This window comes from Bombina bombina, chromosome 5 (assembly GCF_027579735.1).
Source record: "Bombina bombina isolate aBomBom1 chromosome 5, aBomBom1.pri, whole genome shotgun sequence".
NCBI lineage: Eukaryota > Metazoa > Chordata > Amphibia > Anura > Bombinatoridae > Bombina > Bombina bombina.
In genome coordinates this window covers 432,874,219-432,899,735 of record NC_069503.1, presented here as the reverse complement: position 1 = coordinate 432,899,735, position 25,517 = coordinate 432,874,219, and the positions used below count along the sequence as shown (strand labels likewise).

Genomic DNA, 25,517 nt, shown 5'->3' with positions numbered 1-25,517 from the left:
CCTCGCTCTACCACATTTCACCATCGGTATTTTATTTACCTGCATTTATTTGCATAAATATTATACATAAATAGGAGGAACTTGCTTAAGAACTGGTGTGTAATCTTAGGGCTTATTATAATAAACACTTGTGTGAAAAGCCCCAGAGGACTGATAATAAATCTTTATTACACTGATATTAAAAAAAAAAAATCGGGGGCGTGTCTCTGGGCAGCACCTTAACTGGTCGCAATATTGGTTGCTCCGTGGAAATCGCAGATAATCTGTCTCTTATCAGTGATCAAGAAAACCATCTAGCTACTGCAACCTAATAGCCAAACCCTTCAAATCAAGCAGTTTCGATTGATACCACATTATTGGTAATACCACCTCTGACAACCGATCAGGAGCGTTAATGCCTAGGACAGTCTCCTCAGTAAGAGGCCTTCAACACCCCCCCCCCGGTATCTTGTAAGCCGGGTAAACAATGCATAGTCACTGCCAGGACTTTTGACCATACCTCTTCTAAACTAACTAAGCAATGGAGAATAAACCGATCTGTTTGGCAGAACTGATCTCAATTTTTGAGGAACACAGAATCCGCCTTTGCAATGTAATAAAACAGGCATTTCACTCTGACTCCCGCAGTTTCAAGGAACAAGTAGAACAACTGCTGACAACAAACCTACCAAATCCAGAAAAACAAACAGGTCTTGCCCCTGCAGCTCCCTGAATGCTCCTTGCAAATGGAATGAGGAAGTGGAACAAACCACTGGGCTAATGCTGGAGTGGGTGCACGCTGCAGTGGCCAAACAAGTCAGCCAAAAAGCATTAAAAGAAAAAAAGATGCAGCCGCACTACAAAAGGCACTAGATGGAAGTCTTCTATCTGGTGCCTTTTGTAGTGCGGCTGCATCTTTTTTTCTTTTAAAACCTACCAAATCCTCTTATGGAGACTCATTCCGGAGCGGAGCAGCATGTCCTACCTAAAGACCGTAATACTGATTACAATCCTGCCTCTGACCCACGTGCCACTAAGAAGCAACAAGGCGCCCAAGTCATAATTGAAGGACCTGCACCGTATGCGCTTGAAGATGGGACTTCGCTGCAGTTATCCCTCTATAGGCAGGTCCCTGGGGCTCATTACCCTCTGCGACATGGGAGAGAACCGGACAGCTGGCCCTACTTGGTTACGTTGGGACATAAAGAGAAAGACAAGCTGAGTGCACTTCTGGGGAGCCATCATAGTGAACTACCGGACCCGGATACAGTTAGAGCAGATACATCGCTGGGAGCCTACTCGAGCGTGAAAGCGCTAGGCCATGGTGCAGTTACAGGCTATCGCAACCATTCTCTGCTTCCACGAATTTCAGCAACACTGAAAACCGCCATTGAGCTCATGGAGCTGAAAAATGTTCATCAAGCTATGGACCTCCTTCACTTTACCCTCTGTGATCTCTGGTCTGGAGTCGGGTAGGAAGATGAAACTCTTTATGCATATGTCGGGAGGTATGTGTGTGCTTCAGGAGACCTCCATAATTTTGACTATTCCGGGACATTTTTCTTTTATTGCATTCTTTTTGTGTGTGTCGTTTGTTACTACAGTGTCCTGTATTATCCCTAATGTGCAGAAATAGGCTAATGCTCACAATATTATTTTACACTAGCTAAAATAGTCTTTTCTGCTAGCATGGCTTAACCTTTAGTACATTTTCTTATAGGGAAAGAGGCTATCGCTGACTAGTGTGTTAGGGCATTTTATACTGCTCTCAAGCTTTTAAAATAAGAAATTGTATAGTCCATGCATTGGCATTCTTATGAACTAGCAGTCTGAGCCCCTACATAACTCATAGCTCATTTTCCAGCTACTATATTAGATCCATTATAACACGTGGCCCTGTTATGTACATATGGGTATTTGAATGCTTGGCTACCCTGGGAGACATAGTTCACTCCATACACTAGGACTGACTCTTAATTTTCTTAAAGTCCTTAATAGAGCCTGGTTCCACTTATACCTTTAGAAAAGGAGTGTATTAGTAAGACACTATGGGATGACTCTTTGAAATGAGAAATAATGACAGCATACTGATATCCTAATACAATTGGACATGACATCTTCAACACAATATATCCCTAAGCGTTTTATGTCCACTTTCACTTTTCCCTGTTATATAGTTCAGGTTATTTTTGTGTTGGCTCTAATTATAATTATACAATATGTGAGGTGTTTGCAATATTTCAGGTTAAGTCCCCTTTCATGCTACTAGATGTGTGCAAGCACCTAACTCTCTAGCCATAGCGAATTCATGTTTGAGAATGAGACATATTCTTACAGAGTTGGCACTTTACTATACGTGCTATATCGCATATAAATCCATGAATATAAATACTCACCTATTCTGTTATAGTCATAATCTTTACAAGGTTTGTTATCACATTTTTGGAAATATGTTCTCTCTTTGGGGTCAACTACATACCAATACCTATAATTAACTGAGTGTACGGTAATACCTCATAAAGCTTTGAATCTATCTATGGTTAACTGCCTTAATACCTTCACTTAATCCCTCAGTCTTGCCCTGTCAGTGGCCGAGGTCGGGCGATACATTATATGAAATTATACTCGAAGATACGCTATGATTTATTACTATGTATACCGCAATTTTAGTTAACATTTTTCAGATAGAGGTCCAAATTAAAACATTGCACTGATGCAGGACCCCTTTGAGGTGCTATTAACATTAATATTCTTAGCCACCTAGTTGAGCCATTCCCCCATGTGACCGTACAGAGAGAGTACAACTATAATTTTCCTACCTTATAGCTAGCTCATGGACCCTAAAGAATGTTTTAGTCTCTGTCTAGCATTTTAGTCAATACCCTGAATCTCTCTCCTAAGAGCCTATATAACAGTCACCGCCATTGCCTATTGAATAGCACAGCATTGGCTAGTTGCTGGTTATGCATATAACACGTAATATGGCTGTCTTTTGGGTATCTGTTAAAATTTCATCGGCCAGTTCACTTGTTTATTGGATTATTCTTGGATATCTACTTAATTCACATATCCTCCCACTTATACTGGTATTCTAAGCCTAGGCAGATAAGATGAATACATACATATATATTTTTAATGTTCAAGAAAATATGTTTTACAAGCTAGTAGTTTTCAATTGGGGTCCAAAAGTGGCCCATTTTGTTATTTTATCTTTTCCCCTGAAATTCCCCACTTAAATTCTCTTCTAGGGTGCCCAAGAGAGGCCTCTATTTATCAAAGAGGGAATTCATTTTATTTGTCTTTACATCATATTTTAAGGGGACACTTCTAAATTAAAAACCTGAGGTTAATTTCTATTTGTATAACTGGGCGATTATCGTTATTAGTTATTCTGATATTTGATATGTACATTTTGTTGTGATTTTCATTTGCTTTCAGAACTGTGATATTATTTATTTATAACCTCAATAAAAATATATATATATATAAAAAAAAAAAATCAAACAAAAATGTAAAATTATATACAGAGATTCTATACAATTATTCGCTTAGATTTAGAGTTTGGCGTTAGCTGTCAAAAGTAGATATGTGCGATTCGTTTCGGATCGTTTTTGAAATTCGGAAAATTCGGCGATTCGGATCGAACTGAATTTCCGAATTAAAATACTGCCGAATTTACCGAATAAATCCGAATTACTTCGGATTTATTTGTTAAATTCGGATGGCCATGGATTACACTACTATTGTACAGTATAAGTCTAATCCCACCTAACACTTACTGAAATTCCGAACCGAATCGAACCGAATCCAGCCGAATATAGTACATAATACTAGTCTAATCCCACCTAACACTTACCGAAATTCCGAATTTCCGAACCGAACCCGAATGAATCCGAAACAAATCCAAACCGAATTTATTCGAATCCGAATGAATCTGAAACAAATCCGAACCGAATTGCTTCAAATATTTCCGAATTCAAATTGATTCGAACAGAAATTCGAAAAAATCCGAATTGATCCGAACCGAACCAAATTTTTTCGCCATGCACATGTCTAGTCAAAAGCAGCGTTAAGGGGTCCTAACACTGCTTTTTACCGCCCTCTGGTATTTAGAGTCAGGCAGGAAAGGGTCTACCGCTCACTTCATTTCCGCGACTCCAGGCTACCGCAGATCCCCTTAAATCAATTGCGTATCCTATCTTTTCTATGGGATTTGCCTAACGCTGGTATTTGGAGTCATGGAACAAGTGAGCGGTAGAGCCTCTACCGACAAGACTCCAACCGCCAAAAAAAGTCTGTAGTTAAGAGCTTTATGGGCTAACGCCAGAACATAAAGCTCCTAACTACTGTGCTACAAAGTACACTAACACCCATAAACTACCTATGTACCCGTAAACCGAGCCCCCCCCACATCGCCAACACTCTAATAAAAATTTTTAACCCCTAATCTGCCGACTGGACACCGCCGCCACCTACATTATAGCTATGAACCCCTAATCTGCTGCCCCTAACATCGCCAACACCTATATTATATTTATTACCCCCTAATCTGCCCCCCCCAACATCGCCGCTACCTTACCTACACTTATTAACCCCTAATCTGCCGACCGGACCTCGCTGCCACTATAATAAATGTATTAACCCGTAAACCGCCGCGCTCCCGCCTCGCAAACACTATAATAAATTGTATTAACCCCTATTCTGCCCTCCCTAACATCGCCGCCACCTACCTACAATTATTAACCCCTAATCTCCCACCCGCAACGTCGCCGCTACTATAATAAAGTTATTAACCCCTAAACCGAAGTCTAACCCTAACACCCCCCTAACTTAAATATAATTTAAATTAAACGAAATAATATTCCTATAATGAAATAAATTATTCCTATTTAAAACTAAATACTTACCTATAAAATAAACCCTAATATAGCTACAATATAACTAATAGTTACATTGTAGCTATTTTAGGATTTATATTTATTTTACAGGCAACTTTGTATTTATTTTAACTAGGTACAATAGCTATTAAATAGTTAATAACTATTTAATAGCTACCTAGTTAAAATAAGTACAAAATTACCTGTAAAATAAATCCTAACCTAAGTTACAAATACACCTAACACTGCACTATCATTAAATTAATTAAATAAATTAAATACAATTAGCTAAACTAAAATACAATTAAATAAACTAATCTATAATACAAAAACAAACACTAAATTACAAAAAATAAAAAAATTACAAGAAGTTTAAACTAATTACACCTAATCTAAGCCCCCTAGTAAAATTAAAAATCCCCCCAAAATAAAAAAATGCCCTACCCTATTCTAAATTACAAAAGTAAACAGCTCTTTTACCAGCCCTTAAAAGGGCTTTTTGCGGGGCATTGCCCTAAAGTAATCAGCTCTTTTACCTGTAAAAAAAATACAACTCCCCCAACATTAAAACCCACCACCCACATACCCCTACTCTAACCCACCCAAACCCCACATAAAAAAACCTAACGCTAATCCCCTGAAGATCATCCTACCTTGAGCCGTCTTCACCCAACCGGGCCGAAATCTTCATCCAAGGTGCACAGAGGAGGTCCTTCATCCGGTAGAAGTCTTCATCCAGGCGGCGTCTTCAATCTTCATCCAACCGGAGCGGAGCAGAGCCATCTTCAAAGGAGCCGACGCGGAGCCATCCTCTTCAACCGACGACTGAGCGACGAATGAAGGTTCCTTTAAGGGACGTCATCCAAGATGGCGTCCCTTCAATTCCGATTGGCTGATAGGATTCTATCAGCCAATCGGAATTAAGGTAGGAAATATCTGATTGGCTGATGCAATCAGCCAATCAGATTGAAGTTCAATCCAATTGGCTGATCCAATCAGCCAATCATATTGCGCTCGCATTCTATTGGCTGTTCCAATCAGTCAATAGAATGCGAGCTCAATACGATTGGCTGATTGCATCAGCCAATCGGATTGAACTTCAATCTGATTGGCTGATTGAATCAGCCAATCAGATTTTTCCTACCTTAATTCCGATTGGCTGATAGAATCCTATCAGCCAATCGGAATTGAAGGGACGCCATCTTGGATGACGTCCCTTAAAGGAACCTTCATTTGTCGTTCAGTCGTCGGTTGAAGAGGATGGCTCCGCATCGGCTCCTTTGAAGATGGCTCCGCTCCGGATGGATGAAGATTGAAGACGCCGCCTGGATGAAGACTTCTACCGGATGAAGGACCTCCTCTGCGCACCTTGGATGAAGATTTCGGCCCGGTTGGGTGAAGACGGCTCAAGGTAGGATGATCTTCAAGGGGTTAGCGTTAGGTTTTTTTAAGGGGTTTGGGTGGGTTAGAGTAGGGGTATGTGGGTGGTGGGTTTTAATGTTGTGGGGGGTTGTATTTTTTTTACAGGTAAAAGAGCTGATTACTTTGGGGCAATGCCCTGCAAAAAGCCCTTTTAAGGGCTTGTAAAAGAGCTGATTACTTTTGTAATTTAGAATAGGGTAGGACATTTTTTTTTATTTTGGGGGGAATTTTTATTTTATTAGGGGGCTTAGATTAGGTGTAATTAGTTTAAACGTCTTGTAATTTTTTTTCATTTTTTGTAATTTAGTGTTTGTTTTTTTTTGTATTATAAATTAGTTTATTTAATTGTATTTTAGTTTAGCTAATTGTAGTTAATTTATTTAATTAATTTAATGATAGTGTAGTGTTAGGTGTATTTGTAACTTAGGTTAGGATTTATTTTACAGGTAATTTTGTACTTATTTTAACTAGGTAGCTATTAAATAGTTATTAACTATTTAATAGCTATTTTACCTAGTTAAAATAAATACAAAGTTGCCTGTAAAATAAATATAAATCCTAAAATAGCTACAATATAATTATTAGTTATATTGTAGCTATATTAGGGTTTATTTTATAGGTAAGTATTTAGTTTTAAATAGGAATAATTTATTTAATTATAGGAATATTATTTTGTTTAATTTAAATTATATTTAAGTTAGGGGGGTGTTAGTGTTAAGGTTAGACTTCGGTTTAGGCGTTAATAACTTTATTATAGTAGCGGCGATGTTGCGGGCAGGAGATTGGGGGTTAATAATTGTAGGTAGGTGGCGGCGATGTTAGGGAGGGCAGATTAGGGGTTAATAAAATTTATTATAGTGTTTGCGAAAGGCGGGAGTGCGGCGGTTTAGGGGTTAATACATTTATTATAGTGGCGGCAAGGTCCGGTCGGCAGATTAGGGGTTAATAAGTGTAGGTAAGGTAGCGGCGACATTGGGGGGGCAGATTAGGGGGTAATAAATATAATATAGGTGTTGGCGATGTTAGGGGCAGCAGATTAGGGGTTCATAGGGATAATGTAGGTGGCGGCGGTGTCCCGAGCAGCAGATTAGGGGTTAATAATAAAATGCAGGTGTCAGCAATAGCGGGGGCGGCAGATTAGGGGTTAATAAGTGTAAGGTTAGGGGTGTTTAGACTCGGGGTTCATGTTAGGGTGTTAGGGGCAGACTTAGAGAGTGTTTCCCCATAGGAAACAATGGGGCTGCGCTAGGAGCTGAACGCTGCTTTTTTGCAGGTGTTAGGTTTTTTCCAGCCAGCTCAGCCCCATTGTATCCTATGGGGATATCGTGCACAAGCACATTTTTCCAGCTTACCGCTACCGTAGGCAACGCTGGTATTGAGAGTTGAAGGGAAGGTAAATTATGCTCAACGCTCCCTTTTCTGAGCCTAACACAGCCACTCAGACAACTCTAAATACCAGCGTTGTCTTAAGGGTGCGCTGGAAAAAAAAGCAGCGTTAGCTACGCGGGTCTTTACCGACAAAACTCTAAATCTAGCCGATTGAATCTAACAAAATACAGATTTGCACTATAGAGGGTGCGAAAAGTTTTGCACTATAGAGGGTGCGAAATGAACGCAACAAAAGTTGCGTTATTTCACCCTCCATAGCGCTGCCATTACGAGTTTTGAAAAATCCGCCTTGTGCGTGCGATATGGTTGCGATGAGATCCATACTGCACAAAATACAAGCGCTGCTTTGACGTGCTTGTGCATGCTTTCCCCATAGAAATCAATGGGGAGAAAATGTTAGAAAAAAAACTAACACCTGCGATCGCAGAATGACAAGCTCTGTAACGCAACCCAATTGATGTCTATTAGGAGAAAAAAGTTAAGTTTAAACATAACACCCTAACATAAACCTCAGGTCTAAACACCCCTAATCTGCTGTCCCCGACATCGGCAACACCTACATAATGTTATTGACCCCTAATCTGCCGCTCCCGACATCGCTGCCACTGAAATAAATCTATTAACCCCTAATCTGCCACTCCCGATATCGCCGCCACTATAATAAATTTATTAACCCCTATTCCCCTGCACCCCATCATCACCCACACTATAATAAAGATATTAACCCCTATTCCGCCGCTCCCCGACATCGCCGCCACTAAATAAAGTTATTAACCCCTAAACCTATGGCCTCCCACATCACTGCCACTAAATAAACCTAGTAACTCCTAAACCAACAGCCCCCCACATTGCAAAACACTAAATTAAACTATTAACCCCTAAACCTAACAACCCCCTAACTTTAAATTAAAATTACAAGATCCCTATCTTAAAATAAATAAACACTTACCGGGGAAATTAAAAAACCTAACTTTAAACTATAAATTAAACTAACATTGCTATTAGACAAAAAAGTAGAAGAAAACCCAGCACTGTTCAGGATTAATCCAATAGGAATAACTGGTCGAAAGACAGCAATTGAGGTTAAAAATAAAACAGGTCCTTTATTAAGTCATGTTAGACTCAAACATTAAAAATCTGCAAGAAACATCTGACCGGTTTCGGCTAGAGTATTTTCACTGGGAGTATCACCTCTATGCGTGATTTACCGTATATAGACTAGTGTGCTATAACCATTATGTGGGGTGACGCTTTAGCCTCGGCTTGTGTATTTGGACAGTGTTCTTTTTCTTTTTGAGCTCTTTTATACTCTATGCCAGTTGCACACAGTAACAGCTCCCCTGAGACTTATTATCTCCACTCTGAGATTGTTCTCTCATTTGTTTTCTTAACATTGCTATTATACTAAAATTAGAATAACTATCAATTAAATAAATTAAATTACTTATTAAAAAAAACCAACACGACTAAAAAAATTAAGTTACAAAAAATAAAAAAATACTAAATTACGAAAAATAACAAACAAAATTATCCAAAATAAAAACAATTACACCTAATCTAATAGCCCTATCAAAAATAAAAAGCCCCCAAAAATAAAAAACCCTAACCTACAATAAACTACCAATAGCCCTTAAAAGGGCCTTTTGTAGGGCATTGCCCTAAAGAAATCAGCTCTTTTCCCTGTAAAAAAAATACAAAGACCCCCCAACAGTAAAACCCACCACCCAACTAACCCCCCTAAATAAAAAACCTAACTCTAAAAAACCTAATCTACCCATCGCCCTGAAAAGGGCATTTGTATGGGCATTGCCAGTAAAAGGGCATTCAGCTCTTTTTCATTGCCCTTAAGACTGCCCAAAACCCTAATCTAAACCCCCCCACCCAAAGCTATGATTTGAATAGCCAATACAATTTCAGTAGCTCTCATCCTATTGGCTGATTTGAACAGCCAATAGGATTTCAGTAGCTCTCATCATATTGGCTGATTTAAATTTCAAAAATCAAATCAGCCAATAGGAATGCTGCCTGGATGAGGATGGATGTCCGGAATTCAAAACTGTAAGTGGATCATCGGGGGTTAGTGTTAGGTTTTTTTAAACTTTTTTTGGGTTGTTTTTTTTTTAGATTAGGGTTTTGGGCATTCTTAAAAGAGTTAAATACCCTTTTAAGGGCAATGAAAAAGAGATGAATGCCCTTTTAAGGGCAATGCCCATACAAATGGGCAATGGGTAGCTTAGTTTTTTTTTAGAGTTAGGTTTTTTATTTGGGGGGGTTGGTTGGGTGGTGGGTTTTACTGTCGGTGGGGTCTTTGTATTTTTTTACAGGGAAAAGAGCTGATTTCTTCAGGGCAATGCCCTAAAAAAGGCCCTTTTAAAGGCTATTGGTAGTTTATTGTAGGTTAGGGTTTTTTATTTTGGGGGGCTTTTTAATTTTGATAGAGCTATTGGATTAGGTGTAATTGTTTTTATTTTGGATAATTTCGTTTGTTATTTTTAATAATTTTGTGTTTGTTTGTTTTTTTGTACTTTAGTATTTTTTATTTTTTGTAATTTAGTATTTGTGTTGTAGTAATTGTAGATTTATTTTTTTTAGTAGGGTTAGGTTTTTATAAATGTGTAATTTAATTATTTTAATTTTAGTATAATAGTAATGTTAGTTTAATTTATAGTTTAAATTTAGTTTTTTTTTTATTTCTCAGGTAAGTTTTTATTTATTTTAAGATAGGGATCTTGTAATTTTAATTTAAAGTTAAGGGGTTGTAAGGTTTAGGGGTTAATAGTTTAATTTAGTTTTTGGCAATGTGGGGGGCTGGCAGTTTAGGGGTTAATATGTTTATTTAGTGGTATTGATGTGGGAGGCCAGAGGTTTAGGGGTTAATAGCTTTATTTAGTGGTGGCGATGTCGGGGAGCGGCGGAATAGGGGTTAATATCTTTATTATAGTGTGGGCGATGTTGGGGTGCGAGGGAATAGGGGTTAATAGCTTTAGTATAGTGGCGGAATAGTTGTAAATAATTTTAATCAGTGGCGGCGATGTCGGGATCTGGTCCTATATAAGCGGTACATTGACAATATTTTTATGATTTTTGGAAGGGGTCAGAAGAATCATTAAATTTTACCTTGGATGTATTGAACCGAAATGAAGCCAATTTGAAATTTACTTCGGAAGTTAGTAGGGCCAAGATTGATTTTCTGGATGTATCTCTATACATTACAGAAAAAAGAATAGAATCCAAAACCTTTTTAAAAAAAGTAGACTGCAACAATTACATCCACTACAACAGTTGCCATCTAGAAAGGTGGAAAACAAACATCCCCAAAGGCCAGATACAAAGAATACACAAGAATTGTAGTCAGGTTGATGACTATAATGAACAAGCACTAGTACTTAGAGATAGATTCTTAGATGGAGGTTATGATGAATCTCTTATGATTCCATAAGAGAAGTGAGTGAATTAGATTGAAATCATTTACTCACATGCAAAACCATACCTAGAAGATTAAGCACTATGATGGATGAGAAATTAGAGGTCCCCTTTATTACAGAGTATAGTACAAATAACTTTGTAAAAAGATTGATTTATAAGCACTGGCACTTTCTACGTAACAATAGTATTTTGGGTGATAAAATAAGGGAAAACCCCAAATTTACTTTCAGGAAAACCAGAAATCTTGAAAACATCTTAGCACCAAGTAAATTACCTACAACGGGTGTTAACAGTAAACAGATTGATTTCGTAGGTGCCAAGCTATCTGGTTTCTTTCTGTGTATATCTTGTAAGGTCTGTAAATTTGGCAGAAAAGTAAATAAAGTAACATCACATGTGAATGGACAAGAATATATCATTAGGAACACAATCAGATGTTGTGACCCAGGCGTCATTTACATGATATAATGTAGATGTGGTCTATAGTACATTGGCCAAACTTCATGACCCCTTAGGGACCGAATTAGAGAACATTTACTACAGATAAAGGACCCTAAGGATGACTTTCCAATCTACAGACATTTTAAAGAGAAACATAAAAATAGCACTAGAGATATGTGGTTTAGTGGCCTCCAGAGAATAACTAAAGATTGGAGAAGAGGAAACTACAAAAAAAAGACTCCTCACTACAGAGTCCAAATGGATTTTCCAGATGGATACAGTTACACCTAGAAGCCTAAATGCCGAACTCTTATACAAAGATTTACATTGACTCCCATAATTTTTAGAAAGGTTTTAGAAATATCTCTATTATAAGTTTTTTTAAAGTCTTTTAGATTTTATGTTTAGATTTATTCTTAAATTAAGATTTTAGATATGTACCATTATTTTTTATTTTTTAAACTGGGGTTTTACTCACAGGATAGTTAATTAAGAGATTTTTTTTGTTAGATAATTCTATGTAATTTTTTGTTATTTTATATGCGCGATTAATTAGCGGTCTTATTTTTAGCTTTTTTTCCACAATGTTTCAAATAGGGTAAAAATAACAACACACTTTGTATCTTACTTTTATTATGATTGAACTGTTGATGTTGCAATCATCAGTTTTCTCATCTAAATAGTTTGGATAATATTCATTTTTTTACAGTAGTACTTTACTAAGAAAATATTCCAGTGGGGAATTAATGCACATATTTATTTATTTATATATTTATTAATTTATAAATATACAAATGTCACTTAGAAGATTCACTAAATTGTATACAGTTAGAATAATTAAATACACTATGGTAGACAATACACTTATGCCACTTAGAACATTTTAAGTGTACATGTACATATCAGCTATTTTTGTTGAAGGTTCAATTTTTGGTCAAGTTTATTTAACTGTACATTTACATGTAGGCAGCTACAAGTTCCATTATGCATTCCGCTAACCGGAAGCAATGTTTTCCCGGGGACCGGAAGTGACATCATCAGACGCCAGCCGGAATCGGAAGTGACACTGTGTTTTCTAAATTTTGGCACCAAAAGAAGAGAGACTGATTAGGAGACAGGGGCTAATTAAGGGCCCAACCGTATGGTCAAACAGAGCCTTGAGAAAGACCAATATAGGTTGAAAAGCGTAGGCTGTTTGAACCATCCGGTGAGTACTTTTATCCACTGTATTATATGTTTATACCTACAGGGTTGCACTATTTTGTGTTTTGTTGCATTTTACCATTTAGGTACTCATTTAGAGAGAAGATTTTTTTTTTTGGACATATCTCCACTGAATTTTATCATCTATAGATTTTTGGGATATCCACTTTTCTCCATTAACTTTTCCAGTGTTACTGGGACTATTCTTTGAACTTTTAATGCTGACACAATACTATTTAATTTCCTGGTATACTAGAGGTATCCTAGATCATTTCCTTGCATTTTATATGTGTTTTATGTGAATGCCCATGTATTGAAAATGTAATAATCTTTTCTTATCTGACACAATATACCATTTACCCTTATTTATAAGGGACTCCCCTTATTTGTGTGTTTTTAAAAATATATAATGGTTTCGAAGAATAAGGAAATGTAGACTATATTTTTCTAAAATTATTATTTGTCCAATAGCCTGCCTCTCCCTTTTTCCAATTCCAACAATGCAACTTAATGTCAAACTACAGTATATCTATTTTTTGATGAAGCTGTTGTATTCCATTGGCTACAACCCCCACCACAAAAAAAAATATGGTGAAGTTCCATGAGAAACTTTGAAAACACTAGTGAAAACACTATTTAGACACATGTATTCATGTGTTTAACAAAGTGGAACACAAGGAATGCAGAGGTTATAGAAATAGTAATAATAATGTAAGTCAGATGAGATATCTAACCTGAAAACCCAAAATTCAAATGAACTGAAATGCTGTCAGTGCAAACAAAAAATAACCAAATGGAGTATGATGTCTGTGAATGGCATACTCTAGTAAACTGGAAAGGGGACAGTCTATTTGATTAGATATATCCAACTCAACAAGAAACCGTGTGTTTCTACAAACAGTTTACATTGCTCTTCAATGTTGGATAGGTATCTGCTCTAGAAATAATAATGTATTAGATACAGCTTTCTCCTCTTTGATAATTAACCTGCTTAGATATTTAAATCTATCTAATCAAACTACATGTTTTTTTTTTACAAGTTACAGAACAATAGTTTTACTTTTCATTGAAATCTTGGCTGAACCTTGCTATTAACAGAATAAAGGGTGGTGGTATCTGAGTGAAACAAAGAAAATGTAATGTGTTAGACTATAGCATTTTATATTATCTTTGGGTAAGTACAAATACTTTGTTGCCAACTGAAACTTTTATTAACATAGCTATAACCACTTTTTAACTTGTTGGAATAAAAGTAAATTGCTAGTTAGATGGAAATAATAGTTGGGGAAATCTTAGTGTATTTTTTTAACTAAAAAATGTCTAACAATAATTTCTCAAGTTTGGATGTGTCTTCTGCAATCAAACCTTTGCTAGGGAGATTTTACACATAAGTGTATCAGGGGATTGTCAGAATTTACATATTGTATGGCTTATGATTGCAGGTAAACTCCAAAATATTATAAAATAAATACTCTTTTAGTACTCTCTTTAGAGGTAGTGTTATTACACTTAGCTTTTCCTAAAATGAACAGTGCTATATAATTTGCAGTTTCTTATCTAGCTATTTAGGGCCAGATTACAAGTTAAGCGCAAAACATTGCTTCCTGTGAAAGAGATATTTGCGCACAACTGAGTAATACCAGCCCAATGTGCGCTGGTATTACAAGTGAGGTGCAATGCGAACGCAACCTTGCTTTTGCATTGCACAGAAACAACACCCCTCGTTCTCATGGGGTCAGACACGGCAGGAAAACTATCTCAGCAAAGGGGGTAAGTCATGCAGCGATAGCCAGCAATTTTAAATATATATGTATATGAATATATACATATATATTTATATGTATATATGTATATACATAACAATAGCTACATACAACAAGTGTACAGTCATATCAGGGCTCAAAATTTCCACTAGCCTACTAGCCATTAGCTAGTCGAAATATTATCTAAAAGGATATTACATATCCATGAAAGGGCAAGGCTATGTTATTCCTCTAGGGCTATATAGACACCATTAGAGCTTAGACTGTTATTTCTGAGAGGGTAAACAGGGTCAGAGAGATTGGAGAGGAAAAGTGAAAGTAGGTAAAAAGACACTGTTAAGATAGAGTGCAGAAAAAAAAGATAGAGGAGAGAAAAGTGTAAAGAGAAGATATGACGAGAGAGAATGGTGGGGGTAAAAAGAGAGACTGAAGAGAGGAGGCAGGGGAGAAAGATAGCTGAGAGATGATAGTTATAAAACATTTTTTTCCAGGACTGCTATGACCTCACATTAATGTCAGCAAGCTCTGCTTTCTCTCAGTTAAACAACTTCCTTTTTCTGTCCAGCTGTTGTCTTCCCCAGAACCCTAGTTGATGTTGCCAACTGCTATGCACGTATTTGTGTTATTTTATTACTGTATGTAGCATTATTTAATTTATGGTATAAAACAAAGTCTATATTAAAAAATTACTGCACAATAATTCACATTGGCTAAGGGGGGAGGGATTAGTGGGCGGGATCAACAGTGGTGAGTAACATTTTGGGCTGGCTAGTAGCTTAGGGCTTGAAATTTTGACCTCTGGTCATATGCCTCTATCTGCTAACATGATTACATCATAGGAGTCTATATTGTATTACTGCAAGAGGCACAATTCTATCATCGTTTAATATGTTATTGTTCTCTAAACTCAGTTTGAAGCTTTAATTTTAACATAATGTTCACTGGCTTATAGAATGTTCCATTGTTTCCTATAACACTGCTGTATTACTGCTAGCAATGATGGCTCACACAATCTATATCTGGGCTCACATCTCATTGTCAGCGGCCGAGACTATGAGACACCCTACTACCCACTATGTTTAGCGAGTCATCAATAATACACATGATGCACAAGGTCCTTGCTTACTTACAGACACCCTCTAAGGCAGTGGAATCCCCTGTTACAGACAAGCATAAGTCTAAATGGACATTTAAATGCTATTTACCTTATTCACTCAGTTATCAGTCAATGTTGTTATTTTTATTTCTATATTACATGCTTTATATATTAAACATTGTGTTACTGTAAATGGTTTATGAACAGGAAAATAGAGGAGTGAATTAGCTTAATCCTCTGGTTGCTTTTTGATTATTTAGACTTTACCTTTAAGTCAAATAAGGGGATTTATTATTTTTTACCCCCTAACTATTCTAATACTGGTTTACCACAATTACACAAGGGACAGTCAGTATGGTTATCTCTAGATTCCAGTTATGATGTTGTACTGTTATAATGTTATAGTGTCATAGGGACCGATTTATTAAGCTGTCAACCAGCTTATTCCGGAATCAGGAATTAAGAAGCAGCAGTCATAAGACTTTTACCCCAGATTACCCAAAAAAGCTGTACCTTAAAAGTATATTGCTTTAAAGTATTACAGGATTTCAGAAGTCAGTGGCCCCTATTTATCAAAGGTCTTGCGGACCTGATCCGACAGTGTGGATCAGGTCCGCAAGACCTCGCTAAATGCGGAGAGCAATACGCTCTCCACATTTAACATTGCACCAGCAGCTCACAAGAGCTGCTAGTGCAACGCCGCCCCCTGCTGACTCGCGGCCAATTGGTCGCCAGCAGGGAGGTGTCAATCAACCCGATCGTACTCGATCGGGTTGATTTCCGGTGATTCCTGTCCGCCTGCTCAGAGCAGACGGACAGGGTTATGGAGCAGCGGTCTTTAGACCACTGCTTCATAACTTGTGTTTCTGGTGAGTCTGAAGACTCGCCAGAAACACGGCCCTTCAAGCTCCATACGGAGCTTGATAAATATGGGCCTCTGTCCCTTTTTACCAGTCCAGTTGGAAGTTGTATTTCAGTACCCATTCAGTTGCTTTCTGACACACTAGGATGTGAGAAACTCTTCTAGACAATTTTTTTACCTGTGCACCCCGTTTGTACAGCCAAATCAGATACATACACTCAGTTTAAAAAAGTAGGACTTTTGCCCTTTTCCTTTGTTGTAATCTTCTGGACAGTTAAAGATGGGTCTCAACTATTTGATACTCAAAAGCGCTATTAGCATAACCTTCTCTACAGTTTACTACAATCAAAGAAAGAAGAAAGTGCTTTTGTATGCTGTAGAAGGGAAGAATTGGGTAAGTTCTAGAGACTAATGTGTATATTATCCTTTCACATGTTGTATGCATTTACTTTTAATATGGTGTTAATGGCAGTTGAAGCTCCAATTGTCTACATATTATAAAAAAAAGTTCCACATTACTAATCCGCTTTCACAAACTGTATTTAAGCTTCAAACTATAAGCCAGTTATTTACATAGTTGGGGAGGTATGCTTTTAGAGTCTGATGCATGCGCTCTGTTTGTCTATGTTTGTGGATGATGAGCAGCAAAGAGTACTACTGTGACCCCCAGTCTCTTACAGAATGCTTTCCAAAAGCATAACACAAATTGGGAGCCACGGTCTGATACTATGCCAACAGGAATGCCATGGAGTCCGACGATTTGTGTGATGAAGAGGGAAGACAAAGTAATGAAAGATGGAAGGCTAGGAAGTGGAACAAACAGTGGTCCGCAATTACCAAAATCACAGACATGCCAGCAGACTGGTAGATCTGTAATACAATTCATAGTGATATGGATCCATGGCTGTCAGGGAGTTTTCAAAGGTTGTAACAAACCAGCGGTAGATGATACCTTATTAGCAGCACATGATGGGCAGGCTGCTACATAATCAGTGACACCCTTTTTCATTCCAGACCACCATACGTGATGCTCAAGGTTCTTTAGAGTGATGAGTACCCCAGGATGTCCAGAAAGGACCCCATCATGAGCCCAGAGGAGAAGCGTTTTCTTAGCCTAGGGGTGGCATATAGCCCACCAGATGGAACAGACAGTCCTTGTAATGAACTGTTCAGCTGGTTGCTCTAGAACTGATGTCAGAAATTGACTAGATAGAGCATCAGCCTTCTTGTTCTTGTGTCGCGGAATATAGGATAAAATAAAGTTAAAATGAGAAAAGAACCTTACCTGGCAAAAGTTTAATTAACTAGCAGTTTGAAGATAAAGCAGGTTCTTATGATCGGCAAGGATAGTAAATGGCTTAGTGGTGTCCTCCAAAAAATATTGCCATTCGGTTAAAGCAAGTTTTATGGCAAACAGTTCTCTGCTACCGATGTCATAGTGGGGAAAATTGTTTTGGAATAAAGCCAAAACGATGAATTTTTCCATATACAGGTTGTCTTTGGGACAGTACAGCACCAGCTTCTATCTCATCCACTTCAACGATAAACTGTAAGCCAGGGTTTGGATGCTGAAGTACAGATACAGAATTAAACATCTATTTAAGATGAGAAAATGCTTGAACTGCCTCTGTTGTCCATATTTTACAGTTTGCCCCTTTTTTTTGTCATGGTCGTAAAAGGTGCAGCAATGGTGGCAAACCTTTTAATGAAACGTCAGTAATAGTTTGCAAATCCCAAACTATTGGGCTGAGGCCACTGCAATACGTCTTCAAGATTGTGTGGGTACATAAGTAAGCCATCAATACTGATGATATACCCTAGGAAGGGAATTTGGGCTTGATGAAACATGAATTTTTCAATCTTGGCATATAGGCTGTGGTCTCACAGACATTGCAGTACTTTGCAGACATGGTTCACATGTTCAGAAAAAGATTTGGAGAAAATCATAATATCGTCTAAATAGACTATTAAGAAAGTGATTTCTGTAATCATAGAAGATTTCATCCATACACTTTTGGAAAACCGCTGGATTCTTACACAGGTCAAATTTCATTACCAGGTACGCTTAATGGCCATCATGAGTATCAAACACTGTCTTCCTCTCATCTCCCTGCTTGATGCAGATTAAGTTATAAGCCCCACGAAGATGAAGTTTCATGAAAACTGAAGTACCCTTAAGTACCTCAAAGAGTTCCAAGTTCAGCAGCAATGAATACAAATTCTTAATGGTGATTTGATTCCACAATAATTCCACAATAATCAATGCAAGGTCGAAGGCCTCTATCTTTCTTTATCACTAAAAAGAAGCCAGCCCCTGCAGGTGAAGATGAGGGATGGATAAACCCAAACTTAATGCTATCCTATATATATTCCTCTAATGCCCTTTGTTCAGGCTGAGAGAGGGTAGGTTTTTCCTTTGTGAAGCAGTGCTCCAGGCATAAGGTCGATTGGCAATCATAACTGTGATCTTGAGGCAACACTTTTGCCTTCTTTTTGCAGAAAACATCCATATAATTGGCATATTCTTTGGGCAAGGATGGATACAGTACAAATTAGCAAACAGAGAGTTACATTGCTTTTAAGGCAAGTGTATGCAAGACAAGAAACAGTCTGAACCACAGGAGGTTAGCTTCCCTCTGGGCCAATCAAAGCTTGGGTTATGTTGCTGCTACCAAGGAAATCCTGAGTAACTGAGAGAGTCAATAATAGAAAAAGTGATCTTCTCTACAGTATGTGCAATAGTCCAATCTGTAAGGTTATAGGTGCAGACTTGAACTCCAAGATGCCAGTTCCTAATGGCTGACAACATAGTGGTTATGCGCATGGGTCTTTTCTTTTGAAGATAAGGATCCACAAATGCTTTGCAAGCCACAGAGGTCTTTTCAAGAAAGAAGAGTGCTGGAAGTAGCATTTTAGTCTTGAGGAATCATTTATAAGGCCTAACCTTGCTCCTCCGACATGAGTTAGACCTTACTTTTTACTGGAAGCGTAGGACAGGAGATTATCAGATGCCCACAGTATAAGCAAAGACCCATTGTTTTCCTTCTCAGTTTCTCTGCCTCAGTATTCATAAGTTCTGCTGTGGATTTGGACTGTACTACAGGTAAAGCTTCCAGTGGAGATTAGAAGCAGGGAGCCAGATAAGTTGGACAAGTGACTCTACCAGCTTGTTTGCGCTCCTACATTCTTTCATGATATCTGAAATCAAGATGTATAAATCAAGATAGGCCTCCAGATCCTCTGGAAGATCCTTGTAGACCAATTCATCTTTTATTCCTTTTGACAGACCCTTGTGAAAAGCTGCCCGTAAAGCCCCATGCTGCCAGCATGCAGAATTCAACAGCATACTGTGCTACTGTTTGTGTGCCCTGTTGGATATATCCAGGCGAGAACACTCGGCTGCAGCAGACCTGCCAGGCGTATCAAAGACAGTCTTAAGTGGCGATAGGAACTTTTCAGCATCATGCAGGAGTGGGTCCTTACACTTCAAATAAAGTGAGACCCAGAAGCAATATGACAAAATTCACCCTAGCATCAGAGGAGGAAAATGTCTCAGGATGATTTCTAAAATGTGGGCGACACATTCAGAAAGCCTCTACAGTCATCCAGTTAACCTCCAAATTTTTCCGGCAAATGTAGTTTAGAAAACATAGAGACAGCAGGCAGCAACACTGGAGCTGGAACTGGTTCCAGAGACTGAACAGTGGTAGTATTGTTATGCAGTAAGGTTTTCATCATATTTGTGAGTTCATCCAGCTTGACATCCAGGGTTGTGAGACGAGTCTCGTGGGATCAAAGTTGCTGTCCCTGAAGCATGATGGCCTTCACCAAAGATATTGTGGCCTGTTTGTAATTTAAGGCACTGCAGCGAGGTACACCCTCCGTTATCGTCCGCTAGTTGGAAAGGTCCCATGCATTGGTATAGTTCCTAGTGGAGAAGTGGCTGAGGGCAAAGCCAAGATGTAGTGGAACAGGCAAGGTCGGCAACAGGCTGGCAATGAGGCACAAAAGGGTAATCCAATAGAGTAGTTGACACAGGCAGGAAGTTAATACACAGTCTGGCAATGAGGTACAGAATTAGCAGGCAAAAGAGTAGTCAAGCTCAGTCAACAATGGTCAGAGGAATAATTCAGCAATAGAGCAAAGCACACCCTAGGAGCAAGTCCAGCAAACAGGCATGGAGGACAGGAAGTGCTGTGTATTTATAGCAGTAGCTGATTGCAGATCTACCACAGCTGGCAGGCGGGAGGAGCCAAAGAGAAAAAAAAACAACACAGAGTCTAAGGCTAACCTGTGGCTCAGAGGTAACTCACTAAAACACAAAGCAGCAGTCCTGGGTTCAATACCCTCGTAGGCCAATAGAATTTTAGTAGCTCTCATCCTATCATCCTATTGGCTGATTTGAACAGCCTATAGGATTTCAGTAGCTCTCATCCTATTGGCTGATTTGAATTTCCAAAATCAAATCAGCCAACAGAAATGCAAGGGACGCCATTTTGAAAAGGATCCCTTGCATTGAAGATTCAGTATACCATGGCGACTGTATGAAGAGCATGCTCCGCACCGGATATCTTCAGGATGATCTGCTCCACGCCACCGGGATGAAGATAGAAGTTGCGTCTGGCACCGCCTGGATTGATGAAGACCTCACCGTCTGGATGAAGACTTTGCCGTCTGGATGAGGATGGATGTCTGGACTTCAAAAACTATAAGTGGATCGTCGGGGGTTAGTGTTAGGTTTTTTTAAACTTCTTTGGGTGGGTTTTTTTTTTAGATTAGGGTTTTGTGCATTCTTAAAAGAGCTAAATGCCCTTTTAAGGGCAATGAAAATTAGCTGAATGCCCTTTTAAGGGCAATGCCCATACAAATGCCCTTTTCAGGGCAATGGGTAGCTTATGTTTTTTTTAGAGTTAGGTTTTTTATTTTGGGGGGTTGGTTGGGTGGTGGGTTTTACTGCTGGGTGGTCTTTGTATTTTTTACAGGGAAAAGAGCAGATTTCTTTAGGACAATGCCCTATAAAAGGCCCTTTTAAGGGCTATTGGTAGTTTATTGTAGGCTAGGGTTTTTTTATTTTGGGGGGCCTTTTCGTTTTTGATAAGGCTATTAGATTAGGTGTAATTGTTTTTATTTTGGATAATTTTGTTTGTTATTTTTCGTAATTTAGTGTTTGTTATTTTTTGTAATTTAGTATTTTTAATTTTTTGTAATTGTATATTTCATTTTTTTAGTAGGGTTAGGTTTTTTTTAATGTGTAATTGAATTATTTTAATTTGTAGTTATTTTAATTTTAGTATAATAGTAATGTTTTTTTAATTTCCCAGGTAAGTTTTTATTTATTTTAAGATAGGGATCTTGTAATTTTAATTTAAAGTTAGGGGATTGTTAGCTTTAGGGGTTAATAGTTTAATTTAGTTTTTGGCGATGTGGGGGGCTGGCAGTTTAGGGGTTAATAGGTTTATTTAGTGACAGTGATGTGGGAGGCCAGAGTTTTAGGGGTTAATAACTTTATTAAGTGGTGGAGATGTCGGGGAGCAGCAGAATAGGGGTTAATATCTTTATTATAGTGTGGGAGATGTTGGGGTGTGGGGGAATAGGGGTTAATAACTTTATTATAGTGGCGGCAATATCGGGAGCAGCAGATTAGGGGTTAATAGATTTATTTGGGTGGCGGCTATGTCAGGAGTGGCAGATTAGGGGTTAATAACATTATGTAGGTGTGGGTGATGTCGGGGGCAGCAGATTAGGGGTGTTCAGACGTGGGGTTTATGTTAGGGTGTTAGGTTTAAACTTAATTTTTTTTTTCCCTATAGACATCAACGGGGTTGCGTTACTGAGCTTTTTATTCCGGGATCGCAGGTGTTAGTTTTTTTCTAACACTCTCTCCCCATTGATGTCTATGAGGAAAGCGTGCACGAGCACGTCAAAGTAACCATATCACACGAACAAGGCAGCTTTTTCAAAACTCGTAATGGCAGCGCTATGGAGGGTGAAATAACGCAACTTTTGTTGCGTTCGTTTCACACCCTCTATAGCGCAAAACTTGTAATCTAGGTGTTTGTTACTAGCAAGACATGTCAAATTACAAACAAATAGGTTACATATTAACTAAACTGACAAATGTTTGTGAACTTGAAACTGGAAATGATTATGGAATTTGGGTAGACAACTAAGTAATAAGTAGTCCTCACTGCCAGGTATCATTCTTAACAAGCACATTAGGATATTATAGGTTTTCATAAGGAACACATTATTCTATGGCAGGACATGAATTTGGAAGTGGAGTAGAGTTGGGTTTCTCAGAATCATAAATATAATTAAGGCCATATAAAGAAATATAACTAAATTATTAAGTCTTAGGGCAGAATAACCAAAACAGGCCTATTAACTAGAAGTAAATGAGATTACATTGTTGCTTTATATTAAAATATTTAATATACATGCTCTAGTCAATATAAGGAACTAAACCTGAGCATCCTCAAATATTCTTTGTCATTCTCTTATGGGTATAGACAAGGATCAGACATTTTTTCATACATAATAATTATAAATTGCTACATAAATATTATATATGATGTGGGAGCATCACCCTCAATTAGAAAGTGTCTTATCACAGCTCCAGCAACAAATAAAGCAGAAGATTTTCTTTCTGCATATTCCATTAAGATGTAGATGATTGTTGTAAGAATGGGAATCCCCAGCCACTCCAGGGGCATAAAGGAGATATAATATTATACAGTCTATATTAAAATGTATGTACAGGATGCACCTTAATATTAATAGTCAGTATAGAGTTTGATATTCTATCTTTATCTATGAAGCATATATCCTATACAGACAGTGGTTCTTATTGTCATTGTTTTATGTCTATTGGCAGTAACATAGTCTGTATTTTCTCTAAAATAAAGGGTATTATATATATTCTAGATATTCTCTAAATTCATTAGTCTTAACATATCATGATTTCTAATAAATTTAGAATAACTAGACATTTAAATTAGCCCAGTAATAAAATAAAAAAAGAAAGAAAAATTAAATATTGAAGTATAGGTTCAAAGGTAAAGGGAAGCAGACATCTTAAAATATATTGATTGCTTAACCTCTTAAGGACATATGACGGAATTTTTCCGTCATAAAACAATTGAGCAAACTGAAAGCTGTGTCCTTAAAGGGTTAAAGAACACCTTGCCCCTTTTTTTGTTTTTATTTAACTTTTCTTAGATCACTCAATTTGGCACAACATTTTGCATTAAAGGGACATAATACTCATATGCTAAATCACTTGAAACTGATGCAGTATAACTGTAAAAAGCTGACAGGAAAATATCACCTGAGCATCTCTATGTAAAAAAGGAAGATATTTTACCTCACAATCTCCTCAGCTCACCAGAGTAAGTTCTGTGTAAAAAGTTATACTCAGCTGCTCCCAGCTGCAGGTAAACAAATTTAAAAAAATGAAGAAATGAACAGCAGCCAATCAGCATCAGCAGTGCTGAGATCATGAACTCTTACTGTGATCTCATGAGATTTGACTTAACTCTCATGAGATTTCATAGTAAGCTTCCTTTACCTGATTGGTGAAATAATATGAGAGTGCACGATGCTAGTCCCTTCAGATGTCCCAGGACAAACACACTAAAATGCTGCTTAGAAATCCTTTACAATGAGAGGTGGCTACTGAGGAACTTTTGAGGTAAAATATCTTTCTTTTTTACATAGAGATGTTCAGGAGATATTTTCTAGTCAGCTTTTTACAGCTATGCTGCATCACTTTCAAGTGTTTAAACATTTGGGTATTATGGCCCTTTAACTAATGTAGCCTCCATATAATGAGACATTGGAATAATCTAATTACCAGCAAGTTTGGGAAAAAATATTTTTAATCCCAAACCATTGAAGTGATTATGGTACATAGATATTACTTTTTCTTTGTCCTAATATATTGCAATGTCAGCCTCCCTTTTAAGCACCCAACCAAAGAGGTCTTTGTTAGAAAACATGCAGAGAAAAGAATATGAAAACGTCCACAAGAAGAGGAATTGTTGGATTCCAGGAGATCTGAGGCAACACAAACTCAATAACCCCTAACTAAATTTCTTACATTTTTTAATGAGGAATACATTTTTTCAATTCCATTTACTGAGATCATGTGTATAGAATGCAGTCTTACACAAACGTTTTCATATGCCATATACGCACAATAGCGATGCAGAATCTGTTGGCGCTCTACAAATAACCGATAATAATAATAATCAGTAGACAAGTGTTTAATGTATACTGCCTAAAATGAACAGTATCTATATATGTAAAGAAAGTTATATAAAGGATTAAATCATTTGATTGTTCCATGGTTAATCCATAATGGTTGACAAAGCTCTACCGGAATTTACTTGGCGCCTCAGAAATATCAGAATTTTGCAGAAAAATCCCAATGACAGATGTACAAGTGGAAACTATTAAGATGTCCACACTTGCGGTTAACAGGAAATGTTTAGCTTGCTTTCACTATCAGCTTTTAACATAATTTTAGTATTTGTCAGTTGTTTGCCTTATTTCTTTTTCCAAAGAAAATCACATTTGATTGTTACAGTGGAATCAAAACAGCAATTGAAATTTATGTGCTACAGAATCACCAGAAAGAACACATAAGTTCCCACAAGTTTTGTTACACATGCAGAACCCATGCACATGTCATATCTGACAAACAGAAATATGTCATTTAAGGTAGTTACATTTTATTATCGCTAAATAGGGTACCTTAAAAACAGGACAAGCCAATATACAACCAAACCGACATGCTTTCTAATTTGACATTGTTGGTGAGCACATATTTTTTTTCTTCTCAAGTTAAAACTTACGTTTAGAAGAGCAAGTTTGTAGACACTCGTTTTCAGAGCTAAATCTGTTTCCATTACCATCACAACCTCCATACCAGAACTGGGAGCATGCATCAACATCTTTTATGTAATACCACATGCGCTGAAAATCCCTGCAAGCTGTGCCATGACTCACTTCCAATAAGCAAAGCTCTGCAACTAGAACAATGTGGAATCAGGTAAAAA

General features: G+C 37.6%; 1 protein-coding gene across 1 annotated transcript in view; it reads right to left on the bottom strand.

Moving 5' to 3' along the window:
• The window catches only part of LOC128660439 (collagen alpha-6(VI) chain-like), a 534,497-nt gene that overhangs the window by 20,944 nt on the left and 488,036 nt on the right, over window positions 1-25,517 (bottom strand). The window contains exon 41 of the mRNA XM_053714286.1: window positions 25,314-25,490. Within this exon, the coding sequence (XP_053570261.1) occupies window positions 25,314-25,490 (177 nt within the window). The remainder of the gene's footprint in view (window positions 1-25,313; window positions 25,491-25,517) is intronic.